General features: G+C 40.5%; 1 protein-coding gene across 2 annotated transcripts; it reads left to right on the top strand.

The window, feature by feature from the left end:
• Positions 1 to 1,945: 1,945 nt before the first annotated feature.
• Positions 1,946 to 11,267, top strand: aktip (akt interacting protein). 2 transcript variants are annotated; one of them, XM_084058001.1, is made up of 10 exons: positions 1,946 to 2,155; positions 3,122 to 3,263; positions 5,067 to 5,275; positions 5,808 to 5,872; positions 6,164 to 6,264; positions 6,939 to 7,027; positions 7,680 to 7,778; positions 8,830 to 8,937; positions 9,437 to 9,497; positions 10,370 to 11,267. In XM_084058001.1, exons 2-10 carry the CDS (start codon positions 3,216 to 3,218, stop codon positions 10,478 to 10,480), a joined length of 891 nt encoding a protein of 296 aa, XP_083914127.1. In that variant the 5' UTR covers positions 1,946 to 2,155; positions 3,122 to 3,215; the 3' UTR covers positions 10,481 to 11,267. The 2 variants fall into 2 exon arrangements, with proteins under 2 accessions (XP_083914127.1, XP_083914126.1); XM_084058000.1 differs by having other exon boundaries at positions 5,064 to 5,275.
• The last annotated feature ends 4,353 nt before the right edge of the window (positions 11,268 to 15,620 follow it).

Below are 15,620 nucleotides of genomic sequence, written 5' to 3'. Positions count from 1 at the left end.
ATCATCAAATAGGATAATCAAAATTCTGATAAAAATCCACAATGCCAAAATCAGTGGTGGAAGAAGTACTCAGTTATTTTACTCAAGTAAAAGTACCAATACCAAAGTATAAAAATACTGTGACAAGTCAAAATGTTACTTGAGTAAAAGTACAAAAGTATTGGCATCAAAATATACTTAAAGTACCAAAAGTAAAAGTACTAAAATGTTTTAAAATAGCAGATCTACAAGCTCACAACTTATAGATCGGCTATTTTCAAATAGCCTAGGTATAAAATAGGGCTGAAGTGGTTAATGTATACAAATACAAATAATTGTAGTGGAGTAAAAGTAAAACATGTGCCTCTGAGATGTAGTGGAGTAGAAGTAAAAGTACTGAAAATTGGGCTCAAGGTTCTTGAGTACATGTACTTAGTTACTTTCCACCACTGGCCAAAATACTGTATTTATATTTTAAAAAAGGGGGGAAATAACCCCCCAAAACACATGTCACACACTGTAGCCATGTTGCTGTTTGTTTGAACTGAAGGATTATGATATCACTATTGTGCATAAAATACACAGACCTCGGGTTGATGTTCGTTTCCAATGACATCTAGACAGGCTAAAATAAGTTAGAAATTGATATGCTGATTGCCAGCTGCAGATCTGCTCCAAGTTATGCCTGGTCCAGCATCAGCTGCTGTTCTGTTGTTGTGTGAGTCACACCTTTCACGTGGCGGATCATCAGCCAAACACTGACAGCCAGGACATGCTGACTCGACCAATAGAGTGTCTGTGTTGTACATTTAAAACGCCCACCACCGCATTAAGGTTAGGTTTCATTCTGATGTTATACTCAAATTGGTGACATGTCCAATTCTGTGACTTTAGAGGTCGCTGTTTTTGCAATTGTCTCTGTCGGAGTCAGGTCGTAATGGAATTGATTGATTGATTGATGTACTTTATTTAGTAAGACATGAGAACAACAGTACATGGAAGTACAAATTCACAATACAAGGTCTACTAAACTGGAAGACTCATAAAAGCACAGAGCTTGTTTCAAATGAGTTCCCCATGCACACAAATCATGATGACATATAAGAGACAGACAGATATACACAACTACTATAGAATGTCATACAATCAGTTTACAGGTTACTGGTATGAAGAGTGAGAAATATGTACAAAAGGAGAGAGGGGGGGGGGGTAGGGGAAATGAAAGGAATGAAAGGAATGAAAGGAAATCAATGGCAACGTAAAAAAGGCTGGGATTCCGAGGCTAATGGCAACGTAGATCAAAGGTAAACTGGTGACGTTGCCATTTTAAGGTCAAGGTCATTGCATCTCAAAGTCAGTCAGAAAAGAAGCCAGTCTTTTGTACAGGGACAATGCTGCCTGGCAGCTTTCCAATAGACCACCAAGAGAGCAGGGTTCCCAAACTTTTCAGACCGCGACCCCCCCCCCCCCAAAAAAAAAATAATCAAAAGGGGCTTACCCTGACAAGCACTTGGAATTGTATGCATTACATTTAGTTTTACTCAATTCTACATAAATATTGTGAAAATAGCCGAACTACAATTATACTTTAGTACCCTGACCAACTACAAGCTCACAACGCCTCGCAAGAGTCGCACTGTGAGGCGTTGTGAGCTTGTAGATCAGCTACGTTCACAATGTTTGCCTCTTTCTTAGTAACATTTCACAATTTGGCCAATTTGGTGTTAAAAATGTCTTAAATTGTAACTTTAGGAATGTACACTAATACTGTATGTTGGTTTGTTTACTGTTGAGAGAGAAAACAATGTTGCTCATTAAGCTAATCATCAGGGGACCCCCAAAATAATGTGAGGACCCCCTCTGGGGGTCTCGACCCCCAGTTTGAGAACCACTGCGATAAACGAGGACAGACAGTCACAGTATTCAGTAGGTCAACAATTCCGGTGTGACAGTGTTTCCTCTCCGTCCGGTCTGTCAAAAGCTCATCATAGCTACTGTTTGTTACCTAGTTAGTTGTAGTTAGCAGGTTGACATCACAGCTACTGTAGGGGCTGACACTGACAACAAGCAGCCGAGAGATCAACTCCTTCAGGGGGAAAGAAAGAAAGAAAGAAAGAAAGGACGTGTTTAAACATCTCCATTAAAGACTGTTTCACTGCTCTGTGTGAGGAGGACGGTAAGTTGACACCAGGCTGTTAAAGGGTAGGAACAACTTGTTTGTTAGCAGAGGGCAGCTTGTTGCTAGGCTAACGTTAGCATTGAGGGGTAACGTTAAAATGCACTCAAGCTTAAAAAGCAAACAAACAATGGACTTATTTGTCGTTGCCTTCATTCTCACGACATGTCAGTGGCGGAGTTGAAATAATAACGTGACGTTTAGATAGTGTTAATTATAGCTTGAAGCTTAGCCAGGTCAAGCTAAACGTTTTAGCTACTGTCTGGCTGCTACACACACGGTGGCTCCAGATTCTATCTATCCTACCCAGGAATGTGGATGTTATCAGGGCTCGTTGGCTAAAGTGAAACAGCCTCACCCTGACATGACCTTTACAAACAATTAAACACACACCAAAACACCACAGATCTAACGTATACATGTCGACAGAGGACGAAACGGCACAGATTATAGGGTCGTAGCATTAATGCTAACACAAACTCAAAGTCTATCTGGAACAGTAGCCTTGAGTTGGATCAAGACTACATGTATTTTTTTTTATCAATTTTGACATTTGCATATCGTACAAATGCAAATGTCAAAATCGATAAAAATGCATCTAGGATAGATAGTCTTGATCCAAGGCTTGATCTAAGGCTAGCAAAGGACAGTAGCTAATGTTGGTTCATCAAGTTACAAGTTAATTGTTTGTACTGTATTTTTAATTTTTCTTACCTTTAAACTGTTTACATTATGTTCTGCATAGTGTATATCTGGTCTGTCATTTAGTGTCTTGAGTGAGTACGTGAGGACCCCAATTGAAACAAGCCAGTGACTTTTTTTTGGGGGCTTTTCAATCCTATTTAGTTGACCTTTTATTTGAACTGTACTTCCATGTGCTTTTTTTCTGCACATTTCTAAATAAAGTAATCAATCAATCAAAGCTGTAAATGTGTTTTTTTTTTTTTTTTTTTGCACCACCTCCAGTCACAGCTGTTCTGGATGGCACAGGTGGCATTTGTCGTGGCACCCACATAGACTGCAGAGGGCCGCTCTACCTGAACCTCTGTCTGTATGAGTAATGAACCTGAACCCCTTCTGGAGCATGTCTACTAATACAGGACGTAAGGTAAGGACCACGACACACCTGCACTGACCACACCGACTGACCCATTGACTACAACAACTTGACACAAAGTCAGTTCTCACTCTTGAGAAGCTAATTGGCTGCATCCACCTTTTTTCATCTCAGACATTTGGCTCTTGTCTGTCTAATGCATTTTACTCTGTTGTTGGGCACATTTGCAGTGCTTTAACCCAAGACCTGAGGCCGATTCTATGTCTTCTAAGTCCGAACAGTTATCTGAAAACATCAAACATTTTCATGTTAAGGATCCCCCAAAATTATATGTATTTGGCTGCGGACCCCCATCTCAAAATATGTTGTTCCAGGAACCCCCAGAAGCAAAGATCTGAGTTAAAAATGTTCGCTGTAAAAAATCTGTATATTCAAAGATTTGCACAAATAGCAGTATATCTGCTATTTTTGAATAGCCAAAGTATAAAATGCTTTCCCGGCTTTAATGGGTTAAATCGTAGATAGTGTTTACTGTTTTTACAGTAGTCTTGAGTAACACCTTGCCTATGTTTGTCCAACAACAGAGGCGTGTGCGAAAATACAGCACTGAGCGCACTGGCCAATACAAACTAATAGACGAGTGTGCTCCGGTGCGTAATTTCCAAACGCACCCAAAGACTTCACACAGGGCTTAAAACTCCTTCACCTGTTCCCACTTGTCCTGACTTGAGCTTGATCTAGGAGAACAGGATTAGAGTTATGTTGTTCATCAAGTCAACGGTCTCGTCATGTGCTCATCATGTGACATGACAGATTGTCTACACATGTATAATCACAGCTATTTCACATCATGGATAACAATCATACTATTTCATTAAAACTCTTAAGAATAATAATTGCAGTAGTAAATTGTGGTTAAGAACAAGTCACTGACTAACCTTATTTCAGGCTAACTTAACTTTTCCCCTGGATTATCTACAATTTAAAGATTTTACTTTCCTGGCAGTTGTTTTTGTTTAATTTGGAAGGACACAATTGACATTTTGTCTTTGAATACAGAGAACTCAATACTATATTGACATTTTCCAATATGAAGATGAACTCTTTGTCAAGTTTGGTTGTTTGCTTTTCTTTACCTATTGTTGATGCCAGCGATAACGGTGTTAAAGGATCGATCAATCTGTCTTCCTAGTACTAGCTCTGCTATTGGCTTAGAGATTTTAGCATGCTGATGGGATCTGGTGGGGAAAATAGATACCATACCTCTAGCAAGGGTGACAATAATACACCCTGCCCTACGAGACTGTGCAGAGCTGCAGTGTTATTTTTTTTGTTTCCACTCTTTCAAAATTATAGCTTCATTTTTCAGAAATGTGCAGGTTACATCTATAATCACCTCAAAACACACTGCATTACTCAAGAGTGCGTGGACTTGCTCAATGCTCATGCATCCCCACTTTATCTGCCGTTGTCTGCTAATGGCCATCGTTGGGATAGGATTGGAGCTGTGCTTTTCTGAATGTCATTCTAGTCTGAAAACTTGTCCCCGAGGAGCTGGGCAACAGATGCCAGACGGGCAGTGAAACGTGAGAGCCTGGTCACAGCATATGGTCACTGCCCATCGCTGCTTGTTGTGTACTCTCTAGTGTGCATGACACTCAGAAACAGTGGCCCACTTCAACTCGGTTTCTAATTAAACTTTTCTTCCCCCTTCTCTTTCCACTTAGCCAGGAAATTCATCCTGCCAACAACATTTTCCAATTCAGGAGATGGATAATGGCTCGTTTCCCCTGAGAATCGGCTCAACGTGCCAGTTTTACTGAAGTGTCTGTTCTCCCCTGTCTTTAATAGCAGAGATCTGACAGCGAGGAACAGAGCGGGCAGGCAGACCAGAGAGCCAGCCCGGCTCGGCCGCCCTTTGGCAAAAAGCTACTTCCTGCCATACCCAAGAATGTGACCCCCGTCACTAAGCCCCCTTCATTAGCCGCTTCGGCCCAGTCGGCCAATGGCACGCACGCCTCCTATGGCCCGTTCTACCTGGAGTACTCATTGCTGGCAGAGTTGTAAGTACAGGACATATACAAGGCAGTAGTTCTCAAACTTTGTCGTGCCAAGGACACCCAGATTGATATATGTTTGGCTGCGGACCCCCATCTGAAAATGTTTTGTGCCAGGGACCTCCAGAAGCAAAGATTTGAGTTAAAATGTTCGCTTTAAAAATGTATATATTCTTAGATCTGCACAGATTTGAACAATTTTTCAAAAATAGCAGATCTACAAGCTCATAGCGCGACACAAAGTGGCGTGTCGCGCTGTGAGCTTGTATATCTGCTATTTTTAAATAGGAAATATATGTATAAAAATGCTTGTGATGCTATTTTAACTTCTTTTGCTGGCGACTCATTTTGAGAACCAATGCTACAAGGCATAAGTGAAAATATTTAAAAGGCACGTCAAGATCAAGATCACATGTTTAACTAGTGCTGATCTAGGCTGTTAGGAATGAAAATCAATTCAATGCATTTTCTGTCCCACCTCCCCTCTGTCTGCATCCACCTGACTTTGTGTCATGTGATCTGCCTTTGTGACCTGCAGTACGTTGGTGATAAAGCAGAAACTGCCAGGAATCTATGTCCAGCCATCCTTCAAGTCTGCACTGAGTAAGAACCCCCTCTGGTGTATGTCTGTACTATGTGCTTAGGGATCTGTTTCATGCCAGTTGATCAAAACCTAATGCTACCATAGCAGTATTAACAATAAATAGACATGTACAGTAACTGGTTACTTGAAGTTTGTGTCAAAACATGCAACTGCTATACAACTCGGGTGATAGAGAATACTTTTCTACTTTACAGTATACATACACAGTGGCAATGTAGTGCTTGCTCTTGCATCCCTGTTCAAATGCGTTTGAATTTGCTTACTCATCTCATTATCTTCCTGTCTTCTAGTGTGGTTTGGAGTCATATTTATCAGACATGGCCTGTACCAAGACGGTGTCTTCAAGTTCACTGTGTATATTCCAGACAACTACCCTGACGGGGAGTGTCCTGTGAGTAACTCTCAAACATCAACTTACTGAATGCCGCTAGACTAAAAAAGGCCATAATTTCCTTGATAACCATACAGAAGTAACGTGCCACCACATGAATAACACAAACGCCGCTGGAGAAAAAACACATGAAGCTAAAGCGTTATGTAAACAAAAGTGCCCTCTGTGTGGGTCAAATGTTTAGACTGATAGTATCTCAAGTACGTCATGAATCGGCTGTACACTGTAACTTGGATGAATGTGCAACCAAAGCATCAATTACTGCACATTAATGTTGCATGATGACTGGGGGTAACGCTGTAAAGTTGGATGTGAAATTTGGCAACCAGGCCTTAGGCTTAGAGAGTGGAAATCTCGTCCAAAAACTGTTACTTTTCAAGATTAAAATTCAAAAGTATCACTTTGCACCGCCTTTCAATCCGCCTTGTGGATCTGCTACTTTTGATACTTTTGTTTGATGCTGTATAGTATGATCCAGTAGAGCATTAATTGACGGAGAAAAAAAAGTTGGAGATAAGAGGTTTCTGCCCGACAGCAACGATATAGTTGTTTTACAAAAACTGAAATGAAGGAAATGACTGTCAACTGAACTTGGCACAGTGGACATATACTTTGGCAGAAGCTTGTTTTAGTATTTCTACTGAAGGGCTTTCCTCACTGACATTGCCTTTCAGAAAGTGGTGTTTGACATCCCAGTCTTCCATCCCCTGGTAGACCCTGTGTCTGGAGAGCTCGATGTTAGGAGAGCATTCACCAAATGGAGGTCAGTTCTCTGCTTTTACGCTTGCATCACAATAACTTGTTTTCTTCCTCAAATTGAGGTTGAACGGCAAAAACAAGTTGTGTTTTGTGCTGTAGATTTCATTTGTACAGCATGTTACTTCCTCATAGTGGATGAGAGAGTATTTTCTTTAGTAGGATGCTTCAGACTACTTTACTGTTAACTGAGCATAGTTCAGTTGTATTATAATGTACATGCTGTATGTCAACCTAGGTTTTATATTACTACTGTCATTAGTAGCATATCGCTGCCGTCTGGCAAAAACCTTGTATGTGTTTTTATGTTTTCTTCATAAATTAATGCCTTATTTTATACTTTGTTGTATGACTATGTTGTGCACAAGTAGGGAAAAACGCCCATCTAAAGGCTCACAATGTGTCACTATGTGACATTCATTTAATTCAGACGGAGCAAATCAAAATATCACCAAATGTTCTCCATTCAAATGTTTTGAAACTCATAAGCAATGAAAAAGCAATTGCACACAAAAAGCTGTCCACATTTCCAAATCAAACAGACAATCTGTGTATGTGAGATTACCAATTAAGGATTGCTATATTACATTACTGTAAGCCCAGTCATTGGCACTTTAATGTCATTAATGCTTTTTTTTCCTCCGTCTGCTGTCTTGTAGACGAAATCACAACCACATCTGGCAGGTCCTGATGTACGCACGCACTGTGTTCTACAAGATCAACACTTTGGAGCCACTCAACCCAGAGGCTGCTGTGCTGTGAGTAATCCGCTGCTGCACAATCTAAAATGAGAGAAAACATGACACCACCTGCTCTTAAGCCTGAGATTTATACTTTGCTGTACGCCGGTGTGGCACGCCAAAAATAAACAAAGACAAAGCTCATGAAGCATTGTGAGCTTGTACATTATTTTTGGTGCAGGATACTGTTGTACAACAGAATATAAATTAAGCGTGACTCTTACAAACTGCCCCTGAAAAAAGTTATAACAAATGATCACCCGGTTGGAAAGCAGGTCATTTAGGTCACTGGATAAAAAATATATAAGTTGCGCACTCTGTCATTTTTGCATTGCCTGCTTTAAGGGCCATTCACACTGAGCACTATAACTAACTATAAAAATATAGTTTTAAACATCGTTCTAAGTCAAGTGGATGGCAGAGTTCACACCAACTATAAAAAAAATACAATGCTGATACAGTTACAGTTCTCGCTATAGTCCTCAGTGTGAATGGCGCTTAATACAGAACTCATCATGTAATCGGAATCATTCATTCATATATTTACAGTTTAATAATAATAATAATTATTAGTATTATTATTTAGTCCCCACTCCTTTGTGGTATTTTCTGGCACTGTACATTTGCATACAGTACATGAAATGCTTCCTCTGCCTTTACCCATACTAACTATTAGGAGCAGTGGGTTGCTATGCTATTTATACAGCTCACAGGGAGCAGTTGGGGGTTAAGAGTCATACTGAGAGACATGTACTGTACTGTACTGTACAAACTGGGCAGGCCGTGCCCAGCCGAGGACCTTCTGATTTCCAGAATACCCTTTCAGTTTTGTCGATTTATAACGTAGAATTTACAGTCTCTATTTGAGTTTTGTTTTGCCTCTCCCTGACATGTTTTTCTGATGCCATTTATATTTTTTTTCCTTGCCCCCCTGCTCCCCTCTTCTTTTTCTTTTCGTCTTTCTGAAAGTAACAATAACTAATTTCACCCACTTTTGACCCCCTGTAGACTGATGTGACAATAAAACTTTGTTCACGCCCTGTGTCCATGTCTTTTGTCTTTCTCTCAGGTATGAAAAGGATGTGCAGTTGTTCAAAAGCAAGGTGGTGGATAGCGTGAAACTATGCAACAGTCATCTGTTCGACCAGCCCAAGATAGACGATCCCTACGCAATAAGGTTGGTGAACGCTTCAGCCAGTTGAACACTGATGTCGGCACGCCCAAAAAAAATAGCAGATCTACAAGCTCACAACGTGTCGCAGGGCGACGCGTTAGATCTGCTATTTTCTTTTCCTTGTTTTTTTTCGTTGTAGAGTTGCTATTTTCGGTGCACAACACCCCCTGCGTGCACTTGAGTCTATTTTATGCTCATTACTTGATAGCATAAAAATAGCAGACCTACAAGGTCGGTTATTTTAGAAGCGCGACACCGGCGTGCTACGAAGTATGAATGGAGCCTAACTCGGGCTTCCCCCATTCCTCACATTCCCCTTGTTGTCGCAGCCACAGCAACACAGGCACACGCCCTGTAATCATGAGGTGTGACCGTGTGTGATGTAACCTCAAACGAAACAAATGGATGCGTTACTGATCGCTCTCTGGCCCACTAACTGACCTTTGTCTCTTTTCTCTGTCTATCTCCATTGTCTTTGTTTTTTTCCTTCCATTCTGTTTAGCTTCTCACCATGGAATCCAGGTGTTCACGAAGAGGCAAAGGAGCGGATGTTCACACATAAAGTATGTTTTCCTAAAAAATGAAATAAACTTTTTCAGGGCAGTGTTTTTGTGCTCAATTTTCCAAATACTAGTGGTGGAAAGTACATTTGCTCAAGTACTGTACTTACTATAAGTACCATTTAGAGGTACTTTTACTTTACTGGAGTATTTCCAAATTTCAATACGTTACTTCTACTCCACTACATCTCAGAGACAAATATTGTACTTTTTACTCCACTACAACTGTTTGAAAACTTAAGTCACTAGTTACTTTCTAGATTTGTATTTTTATTACAAAACGTACATTAACCACTTCAGCCCTATTTAAACTTTGGCTGTTTGAAAATAGATCTACAAGCTCACAACACGTCGCATTGCAATGTGTTGTGTTCTTGTAGATCCTCTATTTTCCAAATATGTTTTGTAATACATTTAGTTAGAAACGGGACATTCTGCTTAATGTGTACTCTTACTTTTGGTACTTTAAGTATATTTTGATGCCAATATTTTTGTACTTTTACTTTTTTTTTTTACTTGTAACAATACTGCAGTTTCTGCATTGCAGTATTGATATTTTTACAAAATTAAGTCTGCACCGGTCAGCAAATTATTGGTTTAGGAATGCGCCAAAAACAAAATCTCCATGAATTCAAGGCTTCGTGTGGTGTGTAATTGATAGAAAATTAGTCATTTTTTGGGGTGAACTACTCCTTAAGTAAAAAACATTGAGTACTTTTTCCACCACCTCCAAATACTGTGAGACAGTATAGAAGTAATACACAGTGGTCTGGTCTAATAAGTCACATATTCCTGGTGCCAGACATCTTTGGTCATGTATGAACCGCTGCCGTCTCCGTTAAGTGACCAGTGGTTTGCTTTTGTGAACCTTTCAGAGACGGCCTGAGGATCACCACAAAGCAATGCAGGTGTCCGGTCTGTCCTGGGTGAAGCCTGGATCCACACAGCCCTTTAGCAAAGACGACAACCCTCCTCCACAGAGCTGAGCCTGCACTACTGCAGGTCGGCCACAAGAGGGAGGCGAAGGAGCAGCACGCCATGCCACAAACGTCACTTATTCAGCTGTTCAGGGTGACATGGGATCCCTTGAATCGGTTGAATGGACTTCATGTTAACTACCTATATTATTGCTCGGCTTTAAACAAAAAAATAAACGTTTTAGGCATCTGCTCCGAACAAGCTTTAGGATAACGAGAACAAACATTTATATTATTATACGTAAATCGCCAATGACAACTGGATGTCTTAGCAACACACTAGGCTGCCATGCAATCAAAGACCTTTCTCATTAAACGTGCTTTTTGGACCCTTGCACATGCTTTGGGTGAGGAGGTGACTTCCCAAAAGGGACTAAAAGGAATGAGTAAGGCAGTTTATGCGGTAAGTAATGGGCTATGTATCGTTTCATTGGAATGGACTCAGGATGGTTTATGTGTGGGCCTTGGAATGTTTTAGAGTCCTATCTGTATAGAGGGATTCAGTGTAGAGATTTTTCCCTCCCTCGGGTTTTACACCCTATCACATTTAGAATAACTCATTTTATATTTGACTTGATTCTTATTTGGTAATGTTAGGAATTTTCTTTTCTTTTTTTACTTTGTAAACTATTCTGTCTTAAATAGCTCATAATATATAATAAATATATATATGAAGCAGAGCAGGCAAGTACGGTTTAATCACAATGCTAAATTAAATACTTGTGTAATTTCTTTTCCTGTATTTTAAACGTTTTCACTCTTAAAATGGTTATCAATTAAAAGTATGTGTAAAATGGATGCTGTACAGAGGTCTTGCTTTAATTCAGATTAGTAGGGGTTCTCAACTTAGACTACTGCTAAGTGCTAATATTCTGTTCTGCCACAGTTAATTCTATATGTTGGTGTCGCAGTTCTGAATCAGTCCATGATAGATGGCTCAGAGGAAAAGCATGATACTGACAGTCACTATTCTCCAGTCGGTATCAGCATCTAGTATCAGCATCTATAATGATGAAGAGTGATGTGAGAAGTATGTGACTTTAAACAAGTGTATATTAATTTAACCATTATGCATTTCCGTTATAGAACCACAAATTCATTTTTGCATTCATCAGTGAATGACGGCATCGTATAGGAGATTTAAGATTTGAGAGCTTTTCTCTTAAAAGCGAATAAAATGCTTAAAAACCTAAATCCACCCTTGTTCTTTCTTTACACAAATGGAGACATGTAGAGGATGTTGCTAAAGATTCAGAGAACAACTTAGTTGAGGCATTCAAACTCCATAACATAGAAATGTGTTGCATTATGACTCCACACTGCCAGCAACATCATAGATCATTGGTTCTCAACCTTTTCATGGAATTAAATTTGTATTCCTATAAATCACTGGTTCTCAAAAGTTTTAATTTCAAGGACACCCGTTGCTCTGAGATTGTACAAATGGACGCTTATGGGTTCTATTTGTACACTCAGAGTTACATACCTGTTTGTAAACCCCTCAAGGAGCCCTGAGGGTCCCTAGACCCCACTGTCTTAGATATTTTTAGGTATTACATAATGGTATCGGATAGGTACCCAGTATCGACCAATACGCAAGTTATGGGTATCGGAATCCGTATCGGGAAGGAAAAAATCGTACCGGTAGATCTCTAGTGGGGGTTAATGTGAACATTATTAATTTGACCTTTATTTATACAGGTGAAGTCCAATTTTACATGATCTGTTTTTACGAGGGTGCTCTGTTTAGGCCGGGTAGCAGAAAAACAAGAAGTTGCAACTTAGACAACATAAAAATGCACATTAAGCAGCAACATTCAAAATCCGCTAACAAAAGGGTTGCCAACAAACTGAACAAGCTGTTGAGGAAGGCTAGCAAGGAGTTGTACAGAGCGACTTGGTCAGTCCTGGATGGCAATTGCAACCCCCTAGTGTTAAAGGAGAATTCCTGTCATTTTAAGTGTTATGTTTGATGTGTGTCAAATCACTTACCAACGTAGGAATGAAAATCGCGTAACTCCACAGAGCCCCCTATCGACCCCCACCGTTGTCATTATAGGAGGATATAGGATAGCCCAAATTCGCCTATTTTAACCAATGCAAAGTCTGTTTTTTTGCTTCTAGTACTCATTGTTGAGTCCCATGATAATGTAACAGGCGCTAAAACTCCCGACAAGCTAACGGCTAATAACAGAACGAGCTAATGCTGGTTGCTGGTTTCTCTCCCGACCTGGCAACCTGGGGCTGCCACGCAGAGAGATAAGCAGCCCCAGCGTTAGCTCGTTTGTTATTAGCCGTTAGCTTGTCGGGAGTTTTAGCGCCTGTTACATTATCATGGGACTCAACAATGAGTACTAGAAGCAAAAAAACAGACTTTGCATTGGTTAAAATAGGCGAATTTGGGCTATCCTATATCCTCCTATAATGACAACGGTGGGGGTCGATAGGGGGCTCTGTGGAGTTACGCGATTTTCATTCCTACGTTGGTAAGTGATTTGACACACATCAAACATAACACTTAAAATGACCGGAATTCTCCTTTAACATTTAACCTAAAATTGGGGAAACCTATTTTCCCCAACTCTAATCTTTGCAGATTAATCTTAAAGAAGCGTAACAGATGCCTGTTGAGGATGAACTTCTGTAAATGTTTCATTGTTGATAGATTGCATATTTACTTATATTTGCTGTTGATACACTGAACATACATTCTATATTTTTCATAGACCCACACTTTTTTGGCTGACTGATACTGGACTACTGAACCATAATAACAGATGCCTGATAACTGCTATAAACAAGATTGTGTACTTACTTTTATTATATTCTCTGTTGATACTTTGTACATACAGTATTACATTGGCGATACATGTATGTTTATAATTGCTGGTGATAGATACATTATACTTATACTTATATTTATTGATAGAATACACAACCCAATCAGACCAAATGTATAGAATCAGGTGGCAACGGTGCCCGCCCCTAAAAGCGCTATATTAGCACTATTATTGTTATATCTCCACACTGGCCTTGGAACTTCTGAAAATAGCCGATCTACAAGCTGAGTAGCATACTACTGAGCTTGTAGTTCAGCCATATTCACAATATTTATCTGTGGCACCGAGTCAAACTAAATGTAATGCCTAATAGACCACCGAAGTCCTGACGTCACTCGTTCATCCCCAGGTTCGTAAAGTAATTTCGCTATGGAGAATAACATTGGGTCATCATAGAATAGTCTCATATAAGAATTGTGGTCCAAAAATAAACAAACTGTCTCGGCATAATTGTCAGGGAGGAGGCTCTGTATCGTTTATGACAGTCAGTCACTTATATTTGATACAGTCTGTTTCTGGCGAAAATGTAACTAATTCGGCGGAAGTAACATTAGCGTTTTCTCACCGTCAGTTGATGCTTCATATCCATAAGAGTCAAACCGCCGGGGTCACTTGTTTATTTTTGGAACACAGTTCTTATTTGACGCGATATTAAAGACGTCTATGGGATTCAGAATGGGGGTGGAAAACCGCGAACCAGGTAGACAAACCAAGGATGTGTAAATTACGTCAGACTTCGGTGGTCTATAATTACAAGTGCTTGTCAGGGTGGGGGGTCCCCAGTTCAAATATGATTCTTTTGGGCGGTCACGGACTGAAAAATTTGGGAACCCTTGCCATAGACTTTGCATTGGATGCGTAAAGTTAAATATTTCCATGCGTGAGTGCGACTATGGGCCACATGAGTACTTTAACAGGTACATAAATAGCCGATCTACAAGCTCACAGTGCGTCGCGGAGCAACGCGTTGTGAGCTTGTATATCGGCTCTTTTCAAATAAAATCTTGCGGGGAAGTAGATCTGGCAACCCTGATTGTATAACCGGGTGGGGCATGCATTTCCAACTTGCATTGTTCCAGAGTATAGGCCAGACCCGGCTCCGGCTCCAGCCCCTGAATCGCTAGCAATGCCCATAAAGAAAACTTCTGGCGATTCAGGGGTCACAATGCGTCACCAGGCATTGTGAGCTTTGTAAATCGGCTATTTTCGTGGGTTTTTAAGCACATGAGGCATGTAAGTAAGTACATTCCCTGGACATGATGTACAAGTACTTCCCCTGGACATGACGCTAGTATGTCACAGGAACTTACCCCCAAACCAGCCCTTGATGCTGAATGCCAGGCAGGGAGGCATTGGGTCCCATTTTGATAGTCTTTGGTACGTCCCCGACCTCCCAATCTCAGGGCAGACACTAACACAAGGCTATTTCGGGTATTTTGTATTAACAAACATTTTGATTTACTGTTGCCCATCTCTTTAAGACACTCACATGTTGTTAATTAATTTGAGCATGTTGTGAAAAGGATCTCCAGTGACTCATTCCCCTCATTATATGTGAAAATTAATTATCTTCCATCATCATCGCACCTGTTAGGACAGTATTTCATCAGCCCCTGGGCCAGATGTCATCAGTGGTAAACACATAATATGTTTCATTCCTACCCACCTGGGTATAGTTTGCCGTTGGCACATGATGTGAATAAGCAAAGTCCATAACAAAGGTCTGACATGATGTGACCCAATGGTGTGTTCCATTGCGTTACCGTATAACCACTGCACTACGTAGTGCAGTGGTTTTCAACCTTTTTCATGCCATGCCCCTAAATTGATATACATTTGGCCGCAGACCCCAATCTGAAAATGTTTTGTGTCAGAGACCCGTGTGTCAAGAGAAGATTTGTGTTAAAAGATGCAAAATTCAACAACATTTTTCAAACACTCAAGATTTTTCGAAAATGTTCAAAAATAGCAGATCTACAAGCTTGCGTCGCGGCACGAAGTGACGTGCTGTGAGCTTGTAGATCTGCTATTTTTGAATAGCCAACATATAAAATAAGGATAAAGGGGTGAAAATGTATTAATACCACTGGTGGTCCCCGGACCATTGGTTGAAAACCACTGATGTAGTGTGACCTGCGGAAAGTGTTTGTTGCCAAGCGTAGCCCCCTACTAACCATTTCATCCATTGAAAACACACAAGCGTATATCTCCACGACCACGCGCATGTCGTGCAGGGAATGACTATCGTATCCCTCCCTATAAACCTAGAACACACCACTGGTGTGACCATTCTCAGGTCAGACCCCTCA

Source organism: Gymnoscopelus microlampas (assembly GCF_963454915.1).
Source record: "Gymnoscopelus microlampas genome assembly, chromosome: 1".
Classification (NCBI taxonomy): domain Eukaryota; kingdom Metazoa; phylum Chordata; class Actinopteri; order Myctophiformes; family Myctophidae; genus Gymnoscopelus; species Gymnoscopelus microlampas.
The sequence above is the reverse complement of the archived record's forward strand: the minus strand, read 5'-3'. Positions and strand labels throughout refer to the sequence as shown.